The 18,212-nt window shown below is 52.8% G+C and overlaps 1 protein-coding gene across 4 annotated transcripts in view; it reads right to left on the bottom strand.

Moving 5' to 3' along the window:
• Positions 1-17,979, bottom strand: part of UNC93A (unc-93 homolog A) — a 34,541-nt gene extending 16,562 nt beyond the window's left edge. Inside the window, exons 1-6 of one of the 4 annotated variants that reach the window (XM_074333828.2) lie at positions 14,544-14,668; positions 13,501-13,663; positions 9,900-10,037; positions 5,047-5,228; positions 4,096-4,325; positions 2,937-3,062 (exon numbers count right to left, since the gene is read on the bottom strand). In XM_074333828.2, the coding sequence (XP_074189929.2) occupies positions 2,937-3,062; positions 4,096-4,325; positions 5,047-5,228; positions 9,900-9,986 (625 nt within the window). In that variant the 5' untranslated portion in view covers positions 9,987-10,037; positions 13,501-13,663; positions 14,544-14,668. Of the gene's footprint in view, positions 1-2,936; positions 3,063-4,095; positions 4,326-5,046; positions 5,229-9,899; positions 10,038-13,500; positions 13,664-14,543; positions 14,669-17,838 lie in introns of those variants that run through there. The other 3 variants (XM_074333826.2, XM_074333827.2, XM_074333830.2) reach the window with 3 other exon arrangements.
• Between the last annotated feature and the right edge of the window lie 233 nt (positions 17,980-18,212).

The raw sequence follows: 18,212 nt of genomic DNA, 5'->3' as shown, positions 1-18,212 counted from the left end.
AAGGAAAGAGACATATAAGATCCTGTAAGAAAGGCTGGATTCAAATGCTAAGAGACACCCCCTCCATGTTACACATGCACAATGTGTGTCTCACGTAAACCTCGGACATCAGCTCCCTCGGGCTGCAGGACTCTCTGCACCAGGCACTGTGTGCAGCGTGCAGGTGGGACTTGGGCTGCTGCCAGACTACGTGCAAAGGGGACTCCAGGGCACCTGCTGGGTGGGGAAGCACACAGAGAGCCTGGCGTTGAGGAGAGAATGTAACAAAGGGCCTGCAGTGCAGACTATCTCCTTGCCATGGCCCGGGCTGTCCCGTGAGAACGGGGTCAGCAAACTCCAGTCTGCGGGCCACATCCTGCTCTGCACCTGCTTTTTAACTAGAGTTTCACTGGCACACAGCCGTGGTCACTCGTGTACACGTCTGTGTCTTCTCCATGGCAAAGAAAGCACTGAATAGTAAGCAGACCATACGGTCCTCAGGCCTAAATATTTACTATCTGGCCCGTTACGGAAACAGCTCGCCACCCCTGCTCAGAGCATCACGGCTCACAGAGGGGAGGGCTCATGCCGGGGACTGCATGGCCAGAATGACAGAGCCAGGATGAGACACGTGGGCCTGGAATCGGCCAGTAACTTCCATGAGGCCCTGGCCTGTCTGCTGGGGGCGTGGGGGGAAAATGTCAAGAGGGCACCAGCTGGGCTGACCCCCGTTCCCCTCACCACATTGATGGGACACCGGGACCTGCTGGGAAAACACTCAAGCAGCTCCAGTCTGCAGAAGCCTTAGAGGCAGTGGGAGCCCAGCAGGCCTCCTTTCCACGGGTTCCCTTCCCACCTCCCACTCACTTCTCAGACCACTCCGCTCTGGCCCGGCACCCCAGCCTGACCACATTGCTCTCTCAGTGGGTGTCCATGCCTCTTGATGTGGACCTCACTGCCCGAGAGTCCCGGGAGCCTTTGTCCCTTGTGACCATCTTAGCCCCCCGAGCCCCACTGCTGCTGCAACCTGGGGTGTCCCCCAGGACCTCTGGCTTTGTGATCCACCTTCCTCAAAGGCTCCCACCCTCCACCAGGCTGTCAGCGTGGGTCACCCAGTTCCAGGCTGCACGCACCTCCTCCCTAAGAATCTCATCTTAGGGAATTTCTTTCCCTAAGAATCTTGCTGCTCCCGAGGTTTCAGCCATCACCTAAAGAGCTGCTCCCAGCTGCTAGTGGCTCTCCAGTCTGCGGCCTGAGCCCACCACTCCTAACGGCTGGCCTAGTGGGCACCCTGCAGCTGTGCGGACACATCGGGGGAGCGCGTCCGAAACTGCGCGAATTCTTCTTTCGCCCTCAGGGTTGTTTGGCCCTTCCTCTCCCACATCCTGAGTGCACTCCGTGGAAAAGCCCTGTTGGTCTTTGCCCTAAACTCTCCTGATCTCCCTGTCCACTTGCTCGGCCACTGTCCTTCTTCTTCGTTCCTCTGTGGGTCACTGTACTTGCCCCTAACTGGACTCTGCCCACCGTCTTTCCACACTTCCTAGTTATGCTGACACTAGATTGTATCTAGGGAACGAACCTGTGCATGTCCAGACCCTTTGGCACAGCAGCAAGCCCTGTCCCAATGGGCCGCAGCTAGCCGCCCCCACTTCCGGCTTCTCTGCCCCTGATCACAGCCATGCCGCCCTCTCGTCTCTGCCTTCAGTGCCCTTCTCTGCTCGGGTACCAACTCCTCATCAATGCGGCCCTAAAACCCAATTTCCCAAGAAGATGTAACTACATGCCAACTGGGAACTTTGTTCAAAGCACTTGTATCCAATTTTGGTTAGTTGAATGTGCAGGACTAAGCTTACTGAAGGCGAGGTTCTTGTCTTGCTAGGTTTGGGGCCTTAGCAGGTCTAGTGCACTGCTTAGCACACACTAAGCTCACTCTGCTTTGTCACCATCCAGTGACTGTTTTACAGGGGCTCACTCAGCGCCTCCGGTTTGGAGATAGTTTCAAAACAGATCTGAGGATTGGTGGCATCTTATCATGTTGCCTTGGAGACACTCCGACAGTGCATGCGGCCTTTCTAACCTTTGATGCCCAGCAGAATCCTGGCTGCCGTCCCACCAGATTGACATGCATCAGACCCTTGAGTCTTAAGAAGGAAACATTCCAAGACCTTTATGAATTCCAAATTCAAGAATGACGAAGAAATAGATGTAAATTCCCTTCAAAATGGTAAAAACAAACAAACGAAAAAGCTTTCAAGGTATTCCCTTCGAAATAGTAATACATCTATGACTGCAGAGTGAAGTCACTTAGAAAAGAGGTGACATAAACTTTTCCCATGAAGAGGCACTTCTAAGGATTAGAATCATTACACAATTACCTTCCTCCGGGCAACCATCAGCTACACTGTGACCAGTAAATGACATCCCTGAGGCCTCATTCATCCCGGGTGATGGGGGCAGGAGAAACCCGCGCCCCACACTAGCCTGTCAGGAGGAGCTGCTCAAATATATTCCTCAGAAAATGATGACAATTTATAGGGATTTTGGATTTCCACGGTCACTTGGACGTAGGTGAAACAGGCCACCCACCAGTGCTGTGTTCTACCATGTTCCACCATGGTGGCCATCAGCCCCACTGGGCCATGGAGCACCTGCAATGTGGCTGTCACACTTAACAACAGTATTTTCAATTTACTTGATTAAAATTTAAATAAGCACACGTGGCTAATGGCTGCTGTGGTGGACTGTACCAAGGTACCGCGACCCCATCACCACAGGAAACCATGAAGCAGCACTGTCGGCCGTATTCGACTCTGTGTGAAAATCCCTGAGAGCGGTCCCGCGGAACACACCCGTGGGAGGTCATTTATACTCTGGGGAGAGCGTCTTTTCCGACACAGGAAGGAGTTGGATCTGGCTTCTGCTGGGGCTCGGCCCGGAGCCGCGGCGCACACTCATACCTGTGTAAATGCCCAGAAGGGTGTAGATGAGCTCCTGGGACGGCCGCTGAGTGCCGTTGGTGGGCACCGTGGCCATCAGGCAGTCACTGGCCCCACAGGACAGGAGCTGCTCCTCAGGGATGGCACCTGTGAAGAGAGAGCAAGCAGGTGACGTGAGAACGCAGGTGTTGGACAGGACACGGGACACGAGGAACGGCAGGAGTGTGGACACGCCCAGGGCCAGGAACATAATAACTCCATGTCACAGAACATGGTTTGTTTGACCAAGTGTCTCAAAATACATTTCCCTTAAGGCACATGTGTATACGAGTAATTTTAAGACACTCTGGACAAATGTGCAATAAGTGTTGGGGACTTGTTATATTACTTTCTTGGACATAAATGAAAATTTTCAACATTCAAAGAGTTAATTAAGAAGAAACAAAGTGTGAATCTTTCTGATTCACCTATATCTATTTCCATGACCTTGGGCAGGTTATTTCATACCTTTTCTAAAAGGTTGTTTCCTTGTCTGTTAAAAGATAAAATTTGAACTATCACATCATATGAGAGAAAAGGGAAGAAGGGCTTTGATTACAGTTTACATGGGATGGCAGGATGGAGGCCCAGGATTAGGAGACACTGTAACGGACAGGAGAGGTAGGACTCTCCCCTCTCCACCCCCATAAAAGTCTCCTGTGAGAATTGAAGAGATCTGTATCCTCTGCCTTTGGTTGGAACCCTCAGACATCAAAGGTGCAGGCTTTATACCCATGTCTGGGCCAACTCAGGTAAAAACAGATGCTTTAAAACGTCAGTCATCAAATGTTCAAATCAGTTAAGGAATAAATGGTCTTATGTGTAACATTGAAAACACTAGTCAGTAGATCAATTCAGAGGGAAAGGAAATCAGTCAACCCCGTTCTTACACAGCCTAAAAGATAGGGCTCACTCCACGAGCCCAAGGTCCACTGGCAGCGACCAGAATGGCAGGGCACCTGGGGATGCAATGGACGCTCAAGCCCACCCACATGTGGGGAAGAGGCTGAGGCCCAGGCCAGCTGGGAACCACATCGTTTGGGCCTCGTGTGTCCACCTGCTCAAGCCATGGAATGAAGACGTGGGATGTCCATGGGATTGGGGACCCTCAGCGGTCATCACCGAGCCTTGTTCCTTGTACCTTGCGTGGGAGTCTGGCCAAACACCAGAGATGAGATGAGGTTGCCCCACACACCAGACGACTGGAATATGAGGAAGAACATGCCGAAATAATGGTTCACCACGTCCTTGCCAGCTTTTCCTGCCTTCTTGGCGTGCGTGCTTCCCATGATGGTGAGGTAGGTGGAGTGAGCCGACCAGAGCGGGGCGGCCCCGAGTCCCAGCAGGACCGACGTGGGGATCAGAGTGTACCTGTGGAGAGGAGTGCAGACATGCGGGGCCTGGGTTCCCTCGGTCCTTCCCTCAGGGGAGAAGGGCAGTCACGAGGGGCGCACTGTCAGCACGATGACATTTGTGGATGGGTTACATGGATGCAGTCACCATGAGACCCAGTATAAATGCACAAATTCAGTGCCTTTTCTGGTTCAGGCTCGTCTGTAAGCATGAACTGCAGAGCTGGTGAAGTGCCACGGGCTGATGACAAATAAGGACGGCAGTTTTTAGGTGCTTCTAACAGCTTTGCATTTAAACATCACTGATTGATATGGATTGATTTTTGCCCTCCTCAATGAGGGTTCTGCATGAAAACTCTATGGCAACCAGAAAAAGAAGACTGTGAAGCCATGGTAATCAGTCAGTGTCCTGGGTAACAAGGGGGTGTCTCGGGTTCTTCGGACATCTTAGGTTCTCCCCTACATTCATCCCTGGGGCCACAAAGGTACCCTGGTGCGGAGAGGGAGCCTGGCACCAGCCTTAGGAAGGGTCGGCAGGGGGCGGTGTGCCAGTGGAGGGGACGGAGCCACCCAATTGTCCTGACCCAGGAGCTGAGAGAGGGTTTCAGGACGCAGAGCTCATTTTAAGGCGGAGGCAGTGGGCGGGCAGGGGGTGAGGGAACGCGTGTGCCAGCTGCGTGTCCCGAGCGGCTAGCCCTCCCTGGACCCGGGTGCCCGGGGCCGCGAGCTGCGGGGAGTACCAGCTGGCGTAGAAGTTGCCCAGGGAGAAGGTCACGTAGCAGCTCATCGAGAGGACGATGGTCCACTTGCAGCCCAGCGTCCTGATGAGCAGCGGCGGCAGGAACATGGAGGACAGCAGCATGGCGCCATACAGGGTGCTGAGCACCGTCACCCCCAGGCCCTCCTCACTGTACAGGCTGCTCTGTGGGGACAAGGCAGCCCAGGTCAGGGGCCAGGGCCACAGGCAGACGGCTCTGCTCCCCGCATGCCCCAGCCAGCGCAGCGGGCTTTCCGGAGGTGGCCTCTTCCCCTGCAGGAGCAAACTGTTGGGGATGCTGAAAAAAGTGAGTCAAACGCTTCTACACCAGGTGGAAGCAAGGCCGATGGGGCAGGGTGGGACCCTCTGTGCCACCTGCTGCATCTATAGGACGAGGCTGCTGGACCATGAGTGTCCCTATGTCCTCAGGCCCCTCAGGACGGGACAGGGCAGTCAGAGGCAGCCGGCCAGCCTTCTGGTTCACACTGTACCCCGGAGCTCACTGCTGCCTCCTGCACACTGTACCCCGGAGCTCACTGCTGCCTCCTGGCTCACACTGTACCCCGGAGCTCACTGCTGCCTCCTGGCTCACACTGTACCCCGGAGCTCACTGCTGCCTCCTGGCTCACACTGTACCCCGGAGCTCACTGCTGCCTCCTGGCTCACACTGTAACCCGGAGCTCACTGCTGTCTCCTGGCTCACACTGTACCCCGGAGCTCACTGCTGCCTGTTTTTGTCATTTTTCACTTGAGACCTAGCAGCTGGGTATGGTGACCAAAAGATTACATAGGTCACTAGACCCAGCTTGGCCAAGGCAGTCGCAGGGGTGAAGTGTGGCTTTTGCTGTGAAAGAAAAATCAGCATAATTGTTTCTTTTTATTACCCTTGTAAGAGGAAAGAGGATGAGGTATAAGAGGAGGGGAAGGAAGAGGATGGAAGACAGCAGGCAGGAAGGGAAGGAGCGGGAGGGGAGCAGAGGGGAGAGGGCGTTCCCACGGACAGCGTGTCTTCCTGTCTTGTGCTCCAGGTAACTGGCCAGACCCCAGAGGAGAAAAAACGTCTGGCACAGGGGCTCTCCTTGCAGAGCCAAGGCCAAATCACACGTAAGCACCTTCCCCGAGTGCTGACAAGCGGACCCTGGAATGACAGCGTTCATTTTCCTTCTGCTTATGGCCTGGCCGGGAGACGGCATTCCCATCCTCGTGGAACAGGTGAAGGATTTACTGAACGCCTCGTAGCATCACAGGCCCAGCCAGGGAGTCCAGGTGACCCCCCTGTGCCTGCACTGTAACAGTGCCTCCTACCTGGTCCCCATGCGACGGGATCGCAGCAAAGGGTCCTGCAGCGGCCAGGGGCAGCCCTGGAACACCCCTGGGCATCCTCCTCCTGCCCACTGGGCTCCCAAGCCCCTCGGCGGCGCTCTGACCAGCATGGCACCCAACCCCCGGGTTTTCTCCTCCTTCCCTCTTCCAGACACCTCCAGCCCCAAACAAGCTCTGACCGGTCTTGTTCTCTTTCCAAAGGTGCCGTCAGGGGTCTCCAAGGCCCTCCCTGAAAAGCGCCACCCGAGCCTACAGCTCTCCGCTTTGACACTGAGTTAACATTTCTCTCTGGACAGCCCCTGGCCTCTAGCGCACACCACCTGGTGTCCCTCACGTCCACCCCAGCCTTCCCAATGCCTTGCCTAAAGGCACTGGAGCCAGAATTTAATAATATTTGTTGATTCATTTAAACTGAAAGTATTACAAGAACATCCTGGAACATTCTGAAGTCTGGTTGGAAGATGAGAGCTGAGAACTGCGCTCTGAGGTGGGGGCCATCTGGAAACTTCTGTTTATAAAACTCTAGCTGCCAAGAACAGGAGAGAATTGGTTCAGCCTCGGCCTTTTGTTTCCTTGATACTTGTGTGTTAGAGTCTCGTGTATTAATGAGCTCACCATGTTGTGTGCTAACGAGAAGCTCAGCACTCTCTGCACAAAAGTTCCTTTCCCACCCACAGAGCTGCTGCACGTCAACAAGCTCTATCTGTCACTTGTCACTTATAATCGCGCATGATTGCAAACCACTGTCAATATCCAAAGTGGGCACCAAATTTTAAAAGCAAATTTCTTTTCTATGTGAACGACCACTTTCAAACACCCGTATCTGCTTGTGTGAGGAGAGCCAACCCACAAAATACACACGTGGAGATACGCACACGTGCACGTAGAATTTGTGAAGCCTGCTTGCGTAAACAGACATTCGCTCAACGCCTGCAACGCAGATTCTTCAGCAGTTACTGGGGGAGGCTCTCTGCGTGGCTTCAGTGACACAAAAAATGCAATAGCCACCGCCCTCCAGGAGTGGATGGTGACAGGAGCTGACAGGTGTCTGTAACACCAGAAGCAGGCCACTGCAATGGGGCTGTGAGTCCTGGGGTGGGGTGGGGGTGGAGCTCAGGGGCTGGTTCCCAGAAGGCTGCTAATGTCAGCCTAGGACAATCAGGGAGACCTTCTAGAAGGAGTGAAGGCCACATGAGAACCAGACTAGGAGGAGGTGACGTGGGAAAGAGCAGGAGGGGCAGACGGGGGGAGATGTTTGGGGGCTGCGTTTGCACAAGCCTGTCCTGGGATGAGACAGCAGGGAATGCGTGATGCTTCCGGTGGGATGAGCCGGCCAGACCGGACCCTGGGGTGCCCTGGACTCCACCCCGGGAAACTGGATTGGGTCTTTAAGCTCATGGAGAGCCCCTGAAGGGAGTTCAGCTGACTAACACACCTTGCCCAGATTTAGGTTCCAGGGCACAGGGAAGGTGGAGAAGGCTGTGACATCCAAGCTGAGACCTCAATGATAAATAGGAGATCCACCGCCAAAAAGGTGGAGAGGCCAGCAGCTGCTGCGGTGGGAGGGGTGCAGGTGTGTGTCCAGGTCTGGGGTGGGCTCACCACTCTGGCTGGGGCCTGAGGAGGCTCACAACCACCTTTGCCGCCCCTTTGGGGTGTGACAATGAAGCCGACCCGATGAAAGCAGAAGGAAATGACAGAGGCAGGCCGGTCCCTCCAGTGTGGCTGGGACGTACTCCTTCCTAAAGTCACTTCTACCCACCTCACCCATTCTTTGGCCTGAGCCAGTTCTGACTGGCAGACATAGCACCACAGTTAAAACACATGTACGTGGTCTGGATGGGGGAGGGGGAAAGGAAAGAGGGCGGGATTAGGGCTGGAAGGAGGGTGGTGAGTGGGTGGGTGGGACGGGCCATGTCAGACTCAGAGCTCTGCTTCCCTAATATGTCCCGTCTTCTGGGGCAGAGGGGGCCACACCAACGACAGCAGGTGCTCTACTCCCAAGAGCCCGAGCCGGCCACTAAGACCTGGTGCAAGGTGGGGCTCCCCTCAGCTGCACTGCTGTCCCCCAGCTGCTGCCACTGTTTCCTGAGTGAAGCTCCCACTGACCTGGGGGCAGAGGCAAATGTTGTCTGCCCACATTCATCTGTGGCCTCCCCCGCCCCCCTCCCCCCAGTCACAGCCTGATGGAGGGACCCCAGCAGCTTCGAAGGCTCTGGCCCCTCCCTGCCCTCCCTACCTTCCCTCCCTCCTTCCCGCTCACTCTGGCTTCCAAGTCCAGAGGTCATTTGCTATAATTCCACCTAACAGCTGTCAGATGCCAGTAAGTGCTTCCTGAGAGTTCTGGCCCCACACCAAGGTGGGGCGGGTGTGGTCTGCAGGGTTCCCTTCATGGGGGCTCTCCATGGGGAAACATACCGGGGGCCCACACCCTCGTCAGGTCCTCCTTCCAGAAATCACCTGCTACAGTAAGGTGAGCTCCATTCAGCACAACCAGACAGTGCTGGACACACAGACATGTTGCACAGTCAGGTTTCCGGAGGGGACAGCGCCTGGAGTCCTGACTGCACTCGCAGGAAAGGCCACTGCTTCCGGGAGGACCCGATGGTCAGAGTCAGTGTCGGCTACAATTTCATTCTCTGTGGGCCTCACTGGAAACAAGACCAAGTCGGGCTCCACTGCGGAGACACACACTCGAGAATTCAAGGTTGAATCTGAGCTTCTTGCCAACCTACACGTGCAGAGAGCTGGCGTCCCAGCCGCAAGGATGGGAAATTCGAGCCTCTGCCTTCCTGTCCTGCACCTTTGGTCCTGAACCCCAGGTTCAATACCAGGCACACGCAGGGGCCTGCTTCTTGTCTCTGATTGACAAACCATGTAAGACACTCAGGTGTCATGAGAAGCCCCAAAGATGTTTCAGGATGTGGCAGTTCCTGGGCCACAGCCCTGGGCCTGAACATGGGTCTTCTTCCCGACCCGCCTTTGGGGTTCCCAGAGGCTTTAGTCAGAGTTAAAGACCAGATTAAAATGTAACTGCCTGGGGAAGGTGTGGCAAGTCTGCTCCCAAGCACACGTGTCCGCTGCCACTGCCCTTTAGAGTGAGCCACGGAGGAGAGAATGCCACAGATGGTGAAACGCACAGACTGCTTGTCCCAGAATCTATATGGCCTTAGTGGAATCTGATGAATTCCCATTACTGCCCCTGACCACAAAGCCGCGGCACCAAATCAAAGAATTCACAATGATTCTTCTTGTGTTTTCACCCAGAGGCGAAGAATATCTTATCATATCACTAACCCATGACCAGCCCTTTGGTCCAAGGTTCAAACACACACTCACTGTTATGTGCTCCCACTGGAACGAGGGTGGGGTCGGCACTGGGGGATGGACGGCATGTCAAAGCCTCTGCCTGTTTCAGAGGGTTTGGGGGCTGAGTTGCACAACAAGACCTTGGCGTCTGTGACCACAGGGACTCTTGGAGGCCAAGAGAGCATGACGCCTGTGCACACATACCTGCAAATTCTGCAGACCTCCGTAGGCAGTAAAGAGGAGCAGAAATCCAAGGGAAACCACAAGGACGTTCCTCAGGCTTCTGTCCATTGTGCTGATTACAGGCGCCCACCGTCCGTGGCCGTGCAGACTCGCGGTTCCCTAGAAGAAGGCAGTCAGGCCCAGGGATCAGTCCAAGAGGTGTCATCGCCTCCCGTCTGAGGTGGAGCGTTCGTCCCTAAGGCTGCCTGGAGCTCATGAACTCGGCTATCACCAATGCCATGAAGCCCCGGTGTCGTTATGCATCTAACTTTGCCGCTGTTCACAGGAACCAGTGTCCAACAGGCCAGAGGTTAGGACTCACCAGCTTGTACGCATGTGTGCTTTTTTCCCTGTTAATTTCCAGGTGATGTGGTCCTTGCAGTAAAGTGGTGATTTCACATTATAGACTACAATTATGCGTTACGTAATAGCACCTTTTTGCACCGTCCTGTATGTATAATGGGCCCTCCCACATAAAGGGACATTGTCAATGGTGCAGGATGTGAAATGAACTTCAGACTCATAGACCCAAGTATAAACGGCAGCTTCAAGACACACAGTTCAACTTCTGGAAAGGCGGTCACGAGATTATAAGGCCCGAGGGCCAAAGTGTCAGCGCCTCCAGGACTCGGTGACTTCACAGCTCTGCACGAATTGACAAAGACACTCAAGTGTGGGGGGGCAGCGCTCTGACGCACGGCTCCCATTGTCCCCCAGCACTGCTGCCGTGGTGTCCTTAGGACTCCGGGGCCCGAGCCCCACAGGGCGCTGAGCTGCAGAAGGGCTCAGAGAGCCTGCCTTTCAGGCAGAGCAGTGGTGTCTGAGACAACTCTCTGTGCTGCCGGTCATACGCGGCTGTGAGCCCTGAAATGTGGCTCGTGCAATTCAGGAAATGAACTCATAACTGCGTTAATTTTCATTCAGCACAATTTCAGTTTAAATAGCTACGCGGGGCCACTGGCACGGCACTGGACTAGAGTTGCAAACCACTTAGTCTGTACCTCATAGCTAACACGCAAGCAAAACCGTTTGTTTTATCCACTTGTTGGTGAAAACTCGGTGTTTGAAGATGGTGCCCCAAGGTCTGTGAAGCCAGTTCTGTTCATCCAGTTGGGCTCAGTAAGACACACCTGACTGTGCTGGTACATGTGACACGTGGCGGGGGCACTGCTCACGGAAGCACGCCGCCCCATTGGAACAGCACGAGGAAGTCCTTGCCCTCGCAGCTCAACTTATTCTAATGAAAATGAATTTTCAGGAAAATAATGGTTTAGAGTGTTGACTGAGTGTGGGTTATCACTTACGTAGACGCGTGAGCAGCATGGTCTGGGAGAAGGTATGCTGACCACGGGGACACATGAGGTCTAGAGGGTCAAACCCTCATCCTGCTCTTCTTCGCTGGGGAACCTCAGGTGGATCGGAAAACTCTCTGAACCTCAGTCTCCTCTTGAAAAAGGAGGGTTGCAGAATTCAAGAGGCCAGTAATTGTGGAAGCCCCTGAGCAGCCCTGACACAGAGTACACCCCAGTTAATTGGCTAAGGTGACATTTTAACTCTCAGAGAAAATGCCAGCTGGAACAATATTTAAAAACGTATAATACGTAGTATATAACATGCATGTTTTCATACCAATCTTGTCATCAATTAATGAATCGACAACTGACTTCCTTTTCACTTTTCAGCAGTCCTTTAGTTCACTTTCTTTCTTTCTTTCTTTCTTTCTTTCTTTCTTTCTTTCTTTCTTTCTTTCTCTTTCTTTCTTTCTTTCTTTCTTTCTTTCTTTCTTTCTTTCTTTCTTTCTTTCTTTCTTTCTTTCTTTCTTTCTTTCTTTCTTTCTTTCTTTCTTTCTTTTTTTTTTTTTTTGTAGCGCACTTCAATTCTGGCCTGTCTATTACTACCTACAAATGACTTACGTGCTGATACTAGAGACCTCCCTGAGGTTTTCTTCTGCTCCCCACTCTTCAGACTTACCAGAATGTTTATTTATTTATTTATTTTTAAGTTATTATATTTTTAATTCTCTTCCTCCCCCTCTTCCCCTCTGGCAAACATCAGCTGGTTCTCCGTATCAAAGGGTCTGTTCCATTTTGTTTTGCTTATTCATTTGTTTTGTTATTTTTAGATTCCACATATAAGTGAGATCATATGGTATTTGTTTTTCTCTGTCTGACTTATTTCACTTAGCATAATACCCTCTTGGTCCATCCATGTTGTTGCAAATGGTAAGATTTTATTCTTTTTTATGGGTAATATTCCATTGTATATATGTACCACATCTTTGTTACCCATTTGTCTATTGATAGGCACATAGATTGCTTCCATATCTTGGCTATTACTAGTAATGCTGAGATGAACATGGGGTACAGATTTCTTTTCAAACTAGTGTTTTTGTTTTCTTCAGATAACAAAAGTCCCTCTTTTGAAGGATTTTTAAATGAACAGGTATTTTACAACCTGCCTTGTCTCTCTAGCGGGACAAAATGCTTCTTGTCAGAGGTGCCCACCAGCACTGACCCCACGTTGTTCATGTGACAAGCACAGGTTTAGATGATGAGGTCGCCAATGTTTTCCTCGTAACCAAAGGAACCCAGACTCAGAAGCGACCCCGACCACTTCCACCTTCCTTCAGAAACGTGGTTGGGGTGGGGACAGGCTGGGAAACTCCAGACACTCGGAAGATGTGTGGACTTTTCCGCCAGTTTCAGCAAAGAGCAAACCTCAAATGGCTGAAGAGATGTAGGTCTGAATGACTCAGAGGAGACCATCATTTCACCCCGTAGAATTAACATCAATACCGTATCACTTCGCGGAAAACAGATGACTTTGTCGAACTGCCTGAGTTCTCATGATCACTCATTGGCTGTCAAAGCGAAAGAGGCAGTGGCATGAGCACTGCAGAGAGTGAATGTTTAGAGGACACACCACTCTGGACAATGCGCGTGGTGCTTCCAGCCACTAGGTGTCACTGTTCTGCTTGCACAGAGTTCTCCAAAGTGGCGTGGGGTTTGCGGGCTGTGAACCACATTTTAAATCAGTAAACTTCCCACTAAGAAGCGAAAGATTGCTCTTAATATAAGGGAGGTCTAATCGATGGTTTTCTCTTTTAAATAAAGTACTTTGTAGCAAATCAATATCAATGTTCTTGACATTTAAATCTGACCCCTTTGTTAATAAACGCGGCACCAAATATATTCAGATTTGTCCTATTCATTTATACTTTCATCTACATAAAGTTGAAAAACCGTATGTAAAGGGAATGGGAAAAATCATTGCCTAAGTTAGGAATTCTTACTTTTTGGAAATAAATGTGCTTAGTGCTTTTTTTTTTTTTTTTTAAGCAATTTCTATTAGCACAATTCTGGCTTGAAACAGTGTTTTCTCTCAGTGACTACTCCACAGCAGCTACAGCTGTGAGTCAGGGGGTGGCTGGGCTGTGACAATGAGCCTGGCAAGACAGCCCTGAGGAGTCAGGTGGGGCTTCGGGATCCAGTGCTCCCTGGGCCGAGGCACTAGTGCAGAGCCCGTCAGGAAAGGCTGGGCGTAAGGGCTGCTGGGGCAGCGACCGTCCTCAGGGCACGCTCACCTGAAGCGGGGCCCAGAGACAAAGTAGTCCAAACACTTTCCCTTCACAGTCTCACAAGGCGTGTCAGTCCTCTAAGCCCGGACAGATTCCGGGTCTTCACTGGTCTGTCCGCATGGCGACGCTGAGTGAGTCAGCGAGAGAAGCTACTTCACTCCCCAGGCTCCTATTCAGAGAGGATGGAGGCTGCTGGTTTAGGGCACACTCCTTCCTGCACGTGCACATGTTGCAGACGTGCGCGCGCACACACACACACACACACACACACACACACACACCCTTTGTCCTCCAAATGCATAGCCCTTTTCCATTTCCCATGAACCTCTGCTGCCGTTGAGGTGGCCCCGACTTCCACCGCATCCCACTGACACCTGGTGGTGCTGCCTTGTGCCAGGTGTTGTTCTGGGCTGGGGCCACTGCACTCGTCTACACGTGAGCTCAGGACTCCTGTTCTCAGAGGCTTAGTGCCGACGGAGGCAGCAGACAGTACACAACTAAGCGCACAGAGAAGTCAAACAAATCGGACGATATGTGCTCTCCCCAAATCAAGCAGGTGATAAGCATGGGGAGGGTGGTCCCCCTTGGGGCGCACCCCCCACATCTCCGCAAAGGTAGAGGAGTGACACCCAGCCACCGACCCAGCTGCTCAGCGTCACGGATGCTGACCTAGGCAGACTCTCTGTGGACAGAAACTGAACATGCCAGTTCTGCAGCTCACGGAACGTCCGAGGGAACCCGCAGGTCGGAGCACGCATTTCTAACAGGGGGCCATTGAGCAGCTGAGGAAACGGGAACTGTAAAGTGGACAGCTGAGGGCACATTTGTCCACGACAACCAGATGAGGGCCAAACACTGTGACTGTGCTGGAATTTTCTACGGAGTTTTCAATCACTAATTTTGTGGACAGGCGAAACCACAGAAATGTAAAATTACCTTGGTAAAGCTCCAAAGACAATTCTGTGCCTTTGCTCTCCCAGTGCATAAACATCCATAAAATTTAAAATTTGCCCCCAAATTCAATAATACCACCCTCTGTAGATTTTTACCTAGTTTTGTAGCCTCTTAGTTACAGTCACTATTGTGGCGCATGGCTTCTTAAATCTTGGAGCGTGTCAGACGTGGAGACGCTGTCCTCGTCTGCCGTTGTTTGCCAGGGAGGACGCCTGACTGTACAACTGAACACTGGGAATCATTGCGAAACACCTGTGTCACTTGAGCAAGTGGCCTGGCATGTTTGAAAATCACAGTCCCCAACAGCCACTTAGCTGCAGCTACGTAACTGTGGGAAAGATTCGCTGGAAGGTGCAGGAAACTGGACTGGAACAGTACTCGATGTGATTAAGTGAGGACATTTTTAAAAGACTTCTATTAGAAATTATCGCTTGGTTTTTGAATAAAAACAGCATGAGCTCATTTTAATGAAAACAATTATGCACATACATGTATGCACCTCTGAATATAAATGCATGTGTGTGCACACACATGCATATACGTGCATATGTACACCGACCTACAATGCGTCTGTGAGTAGGCTCACAGCAAACCCTTCTCTGGACAATGGAATCTGCGGGAGGAAGGGCCATGAGCATCTTCCTATGTGATGTGTCTGTAAACTATTGCCACATTTTTTAGAAAGAACATCTAATTAAAAAAAACGTTGTCGTGCGGGAGACCCTGCTCGCTGCACCATTTGTCGTGCAGGGAGGCCTGCAGGGTCTCTGCTCCCGCTCCCCACATAAGAACGCAGGACATGGTGAGGCCAAAAAGGAACACCCACGGAGCCATAGGTGGGGGGGTCACACCACTATATTCTCTCTGGCGGCACTATACTCTCAATGGAGGCTGGATCCACACTGTCCGCAAACCGCCATCCACGCTTGCCAGCCCAGCCGCCATCTTCTTGCTAGCCCCCTTCTTCCTCTCTTCTTCTCTCCTCTCCTCCGTAGCCGCAGCAGTTATATTAGCGGCTAATTGGCTAACTGGCTACAGATGACGGCCAATCAGCCACAGCTGACGGCCATCTACTAGCCGAGCCAGCACCCCTCCACGTGAGGCCAAGAGCCTGGAAACTACTTTCTGGGGCTCTGCCCCCACACTCCACCCCTACAGGCTCTCGCCTCACAATCTACGCGACAAGCGTCTTCCACGAGGGGACCTGTGCGAGGAGCCTGGGGGTGAATGCAATATCCTGGACACAGCCAGGCTCTCTGGGCACAGCCAGGGTTTCTCAGGGCACCACCAGTACTCCTGGGCACAGCCAGACTTCCTGGACTTCTTAGGGTACCACCTGTCTTCCCGGACACAGCCAGGGTTTCTCAGGGCACCACCAGTACTTCTGGGCACGGCCAGACTTCCTGGACTTCTTAGGGTATCACTAGTTTCCCTGGGCACAGCTAGGATTTCTCAGGGCACTGCCACTCTCTGTGGGAACAGCCACACTTCCTGGACACAGCCAGGGCTCTCAGGGCACTGCCACTCTCTCTGGGAACAGCCCGACTTCCTGGGCACAGCCAGGGTATCTTCAGGGCTCAGCCAGACTTCCTGGACTCAGCCAGGGCTCTCAGGGCACTGCCACTCTCTCTGTGCCTCTCAGGGTACCCTGCTGGAACAACAGCGACTCACAATCAAGGTGCTTACATATTCTCAATGGTGGCCAGTCAAGAGACAAAAGCAAATATCCCCCAGTTCCACTAACAACAGTTCCCAAACAAACAGTCAAGCAGTCCATTAAATTAGGGATGGAAGGCAATTCCCCATAGTCCATAGTCATTCACCAGGGCTGTCCTGGGGTGAGGGATGACCTTGACCTCCCCCTCATCTCCCACGGAGGACTCAGCAAGCGTTACTTCCTGGGACTATAAGTCCTGCATCAGGGCTGCCTGAGCAGGAACCTCCCGGCCCACAGGGCTGCAACGACCTTCGCTTTCTCCGGCCTGTGCTGGTTGGGAAACCATCCACATCTTTCCACCTCTCCACGGGGCTCCATCTCTCCAGCAGCTGCGTGGCTTTTCCTGTGCTGGTGGGAGAACCGTCCACGTCCTCCCACCCCTCCATGGGGATCCAGCTCTCCGGCAGCTGCTCCTCCTGGTCTTCCAGAGACTCAGTGTTCATACACACAAACTGCTCCACCGTGCTTTGGAGAGCTTTGGCCGGCACCATACCCTGCTCGCTGCGCCATTTGTCGTGCCGGAGACCCTGCTCGCTGCGCCATTTGTCGTGCCGGAGACCCTGCTCGCTGCGCCATTTGTCGTGCGGGGTGGCCTGCAGGGTCTCTGCTCCCACTCCCCATACAAGAGCGCAGGATATGGTGAGGCCAAAAAGGAACACCCACAGAGCCATAGGTAGGGGAGTCATACCACTATATTCTCTCTGGCGGCACTATACTCTCACTGGAGGCTGGATCCATACTGTCCGCAAACCGCCATCCACGCTTGCCAGCCCAGCCGCCATCTTCTTGCTAGCCCCCATTCTTCTCTCCCTCTCCTCCTCTCCCTAGCCACAGCAGTTATATTGTGGCCAATGGCTCACTGGTTACAGCTGACGGCCAACTAGCCACAGCTGATGGCCATGCAATCACAGTTGATGACCATTTACTACCTGAGCCAGCACCTGTCTATGTGAGGCCGAGAGCCTGGAAACTACTTTCTGGGGCTCTGCCCCCACAAATGTGTTTCAAAGAAATAGACTTTTACAAAGAAATTTTGTTATAAAGATCTTGAAAGATTACACTCAAACTCCAACATATTTTTAGGCATCTTATTTTCATCACTAACCTGTTTCCACTCAGCTTTTCTTAACCCCACCCCCTCCACTCCCCCACACTCCCACGCTCGTGGTTTACAGAGCAAACACACAGCCATGCCCAGGCTTCAGGTGCCAAACGCCAGACACCACGAGAGCTGCGGCTGAGCCCTGTTCACAGCGTCCTGTGTTTCCAGGTGGACTGTCACTGTCCCTCCTCACCCCTGCCCGGCACACCCATGTAGGTCAGGTAGGGCACCGTCTGGGTACAGTGGTGCTGCCACCGTGATTCTGTTGCTACCGTGACACATTCCAGAACTGATTCCCTGTCTATGGTGAGCTGGGAAGACGCAAGAAATGTGGCTGGGGCGCTGGAGGACGCCTGGCAGACAGCTGTGCAGACAGCTGTTTGTGTTCAGGAATTACTCCCAGGGTTCTACTGTGCACTAGACACAGGCGACATGTGTAGTGAAAAAAACAGGGCCTTCCTGCAGCCTGGAATGCACGGCCAGGGACGCTCTCAGTGGCGGCCAGCATGACTGGACATTGCCCCCAGTCCCAAAGTCTCTGCTGCCCTCCCTCGGGGAGATGACCACATACCTGCTCATCTTAGTCGAGAAGCACGTCCTGGCCCTCTGTGACAGGGACAGGATGGCAGGAGCAAGGTAGGGAGTGCTCTCTCGCTCAGGTGAGGAGAAATCAGGCTGATGATGTTGTGGGGACAGAGTCCCAGAGAGCAGTTGCCAGGCTCTCAGCCTCACGTGGAAAGGTGCTGGCTCAAGAATTAGATGACCACCAGCTGTGACTAGTTGGCCATCAGCTGTAACCAGTTAGTCATTAGCCACTGATATAACTGCCGTGGCTAAACCAGCAAGCGCAGACTGCGGCTAGCAACTGCGGTTAGCAAGCGGATTACATTGCAGATTGTGTGGATCCTACTTCCTGTGTCTCACCCAGCCGCCAGCGAGACTGGG

The sequence above is a fragment of the Rhinolophus sinicus genome, chromosome 2 (genome assembly GCF_057876585.1).
Source record: "Rhinolophus sinicus isolate RSI-liver-muscle chromosome 2, RSI-T2T, whole genome shotgun sequence".
NCBI lineage: Eukaryota > Metazoa > Chordata > Mammalia > Chiroptera > Rhinolophidae > Rhinolophus > Rhinolophus sinicus.
This window is presented reverse-complemented; position numbering and strand designations above follow the sequence as displayed.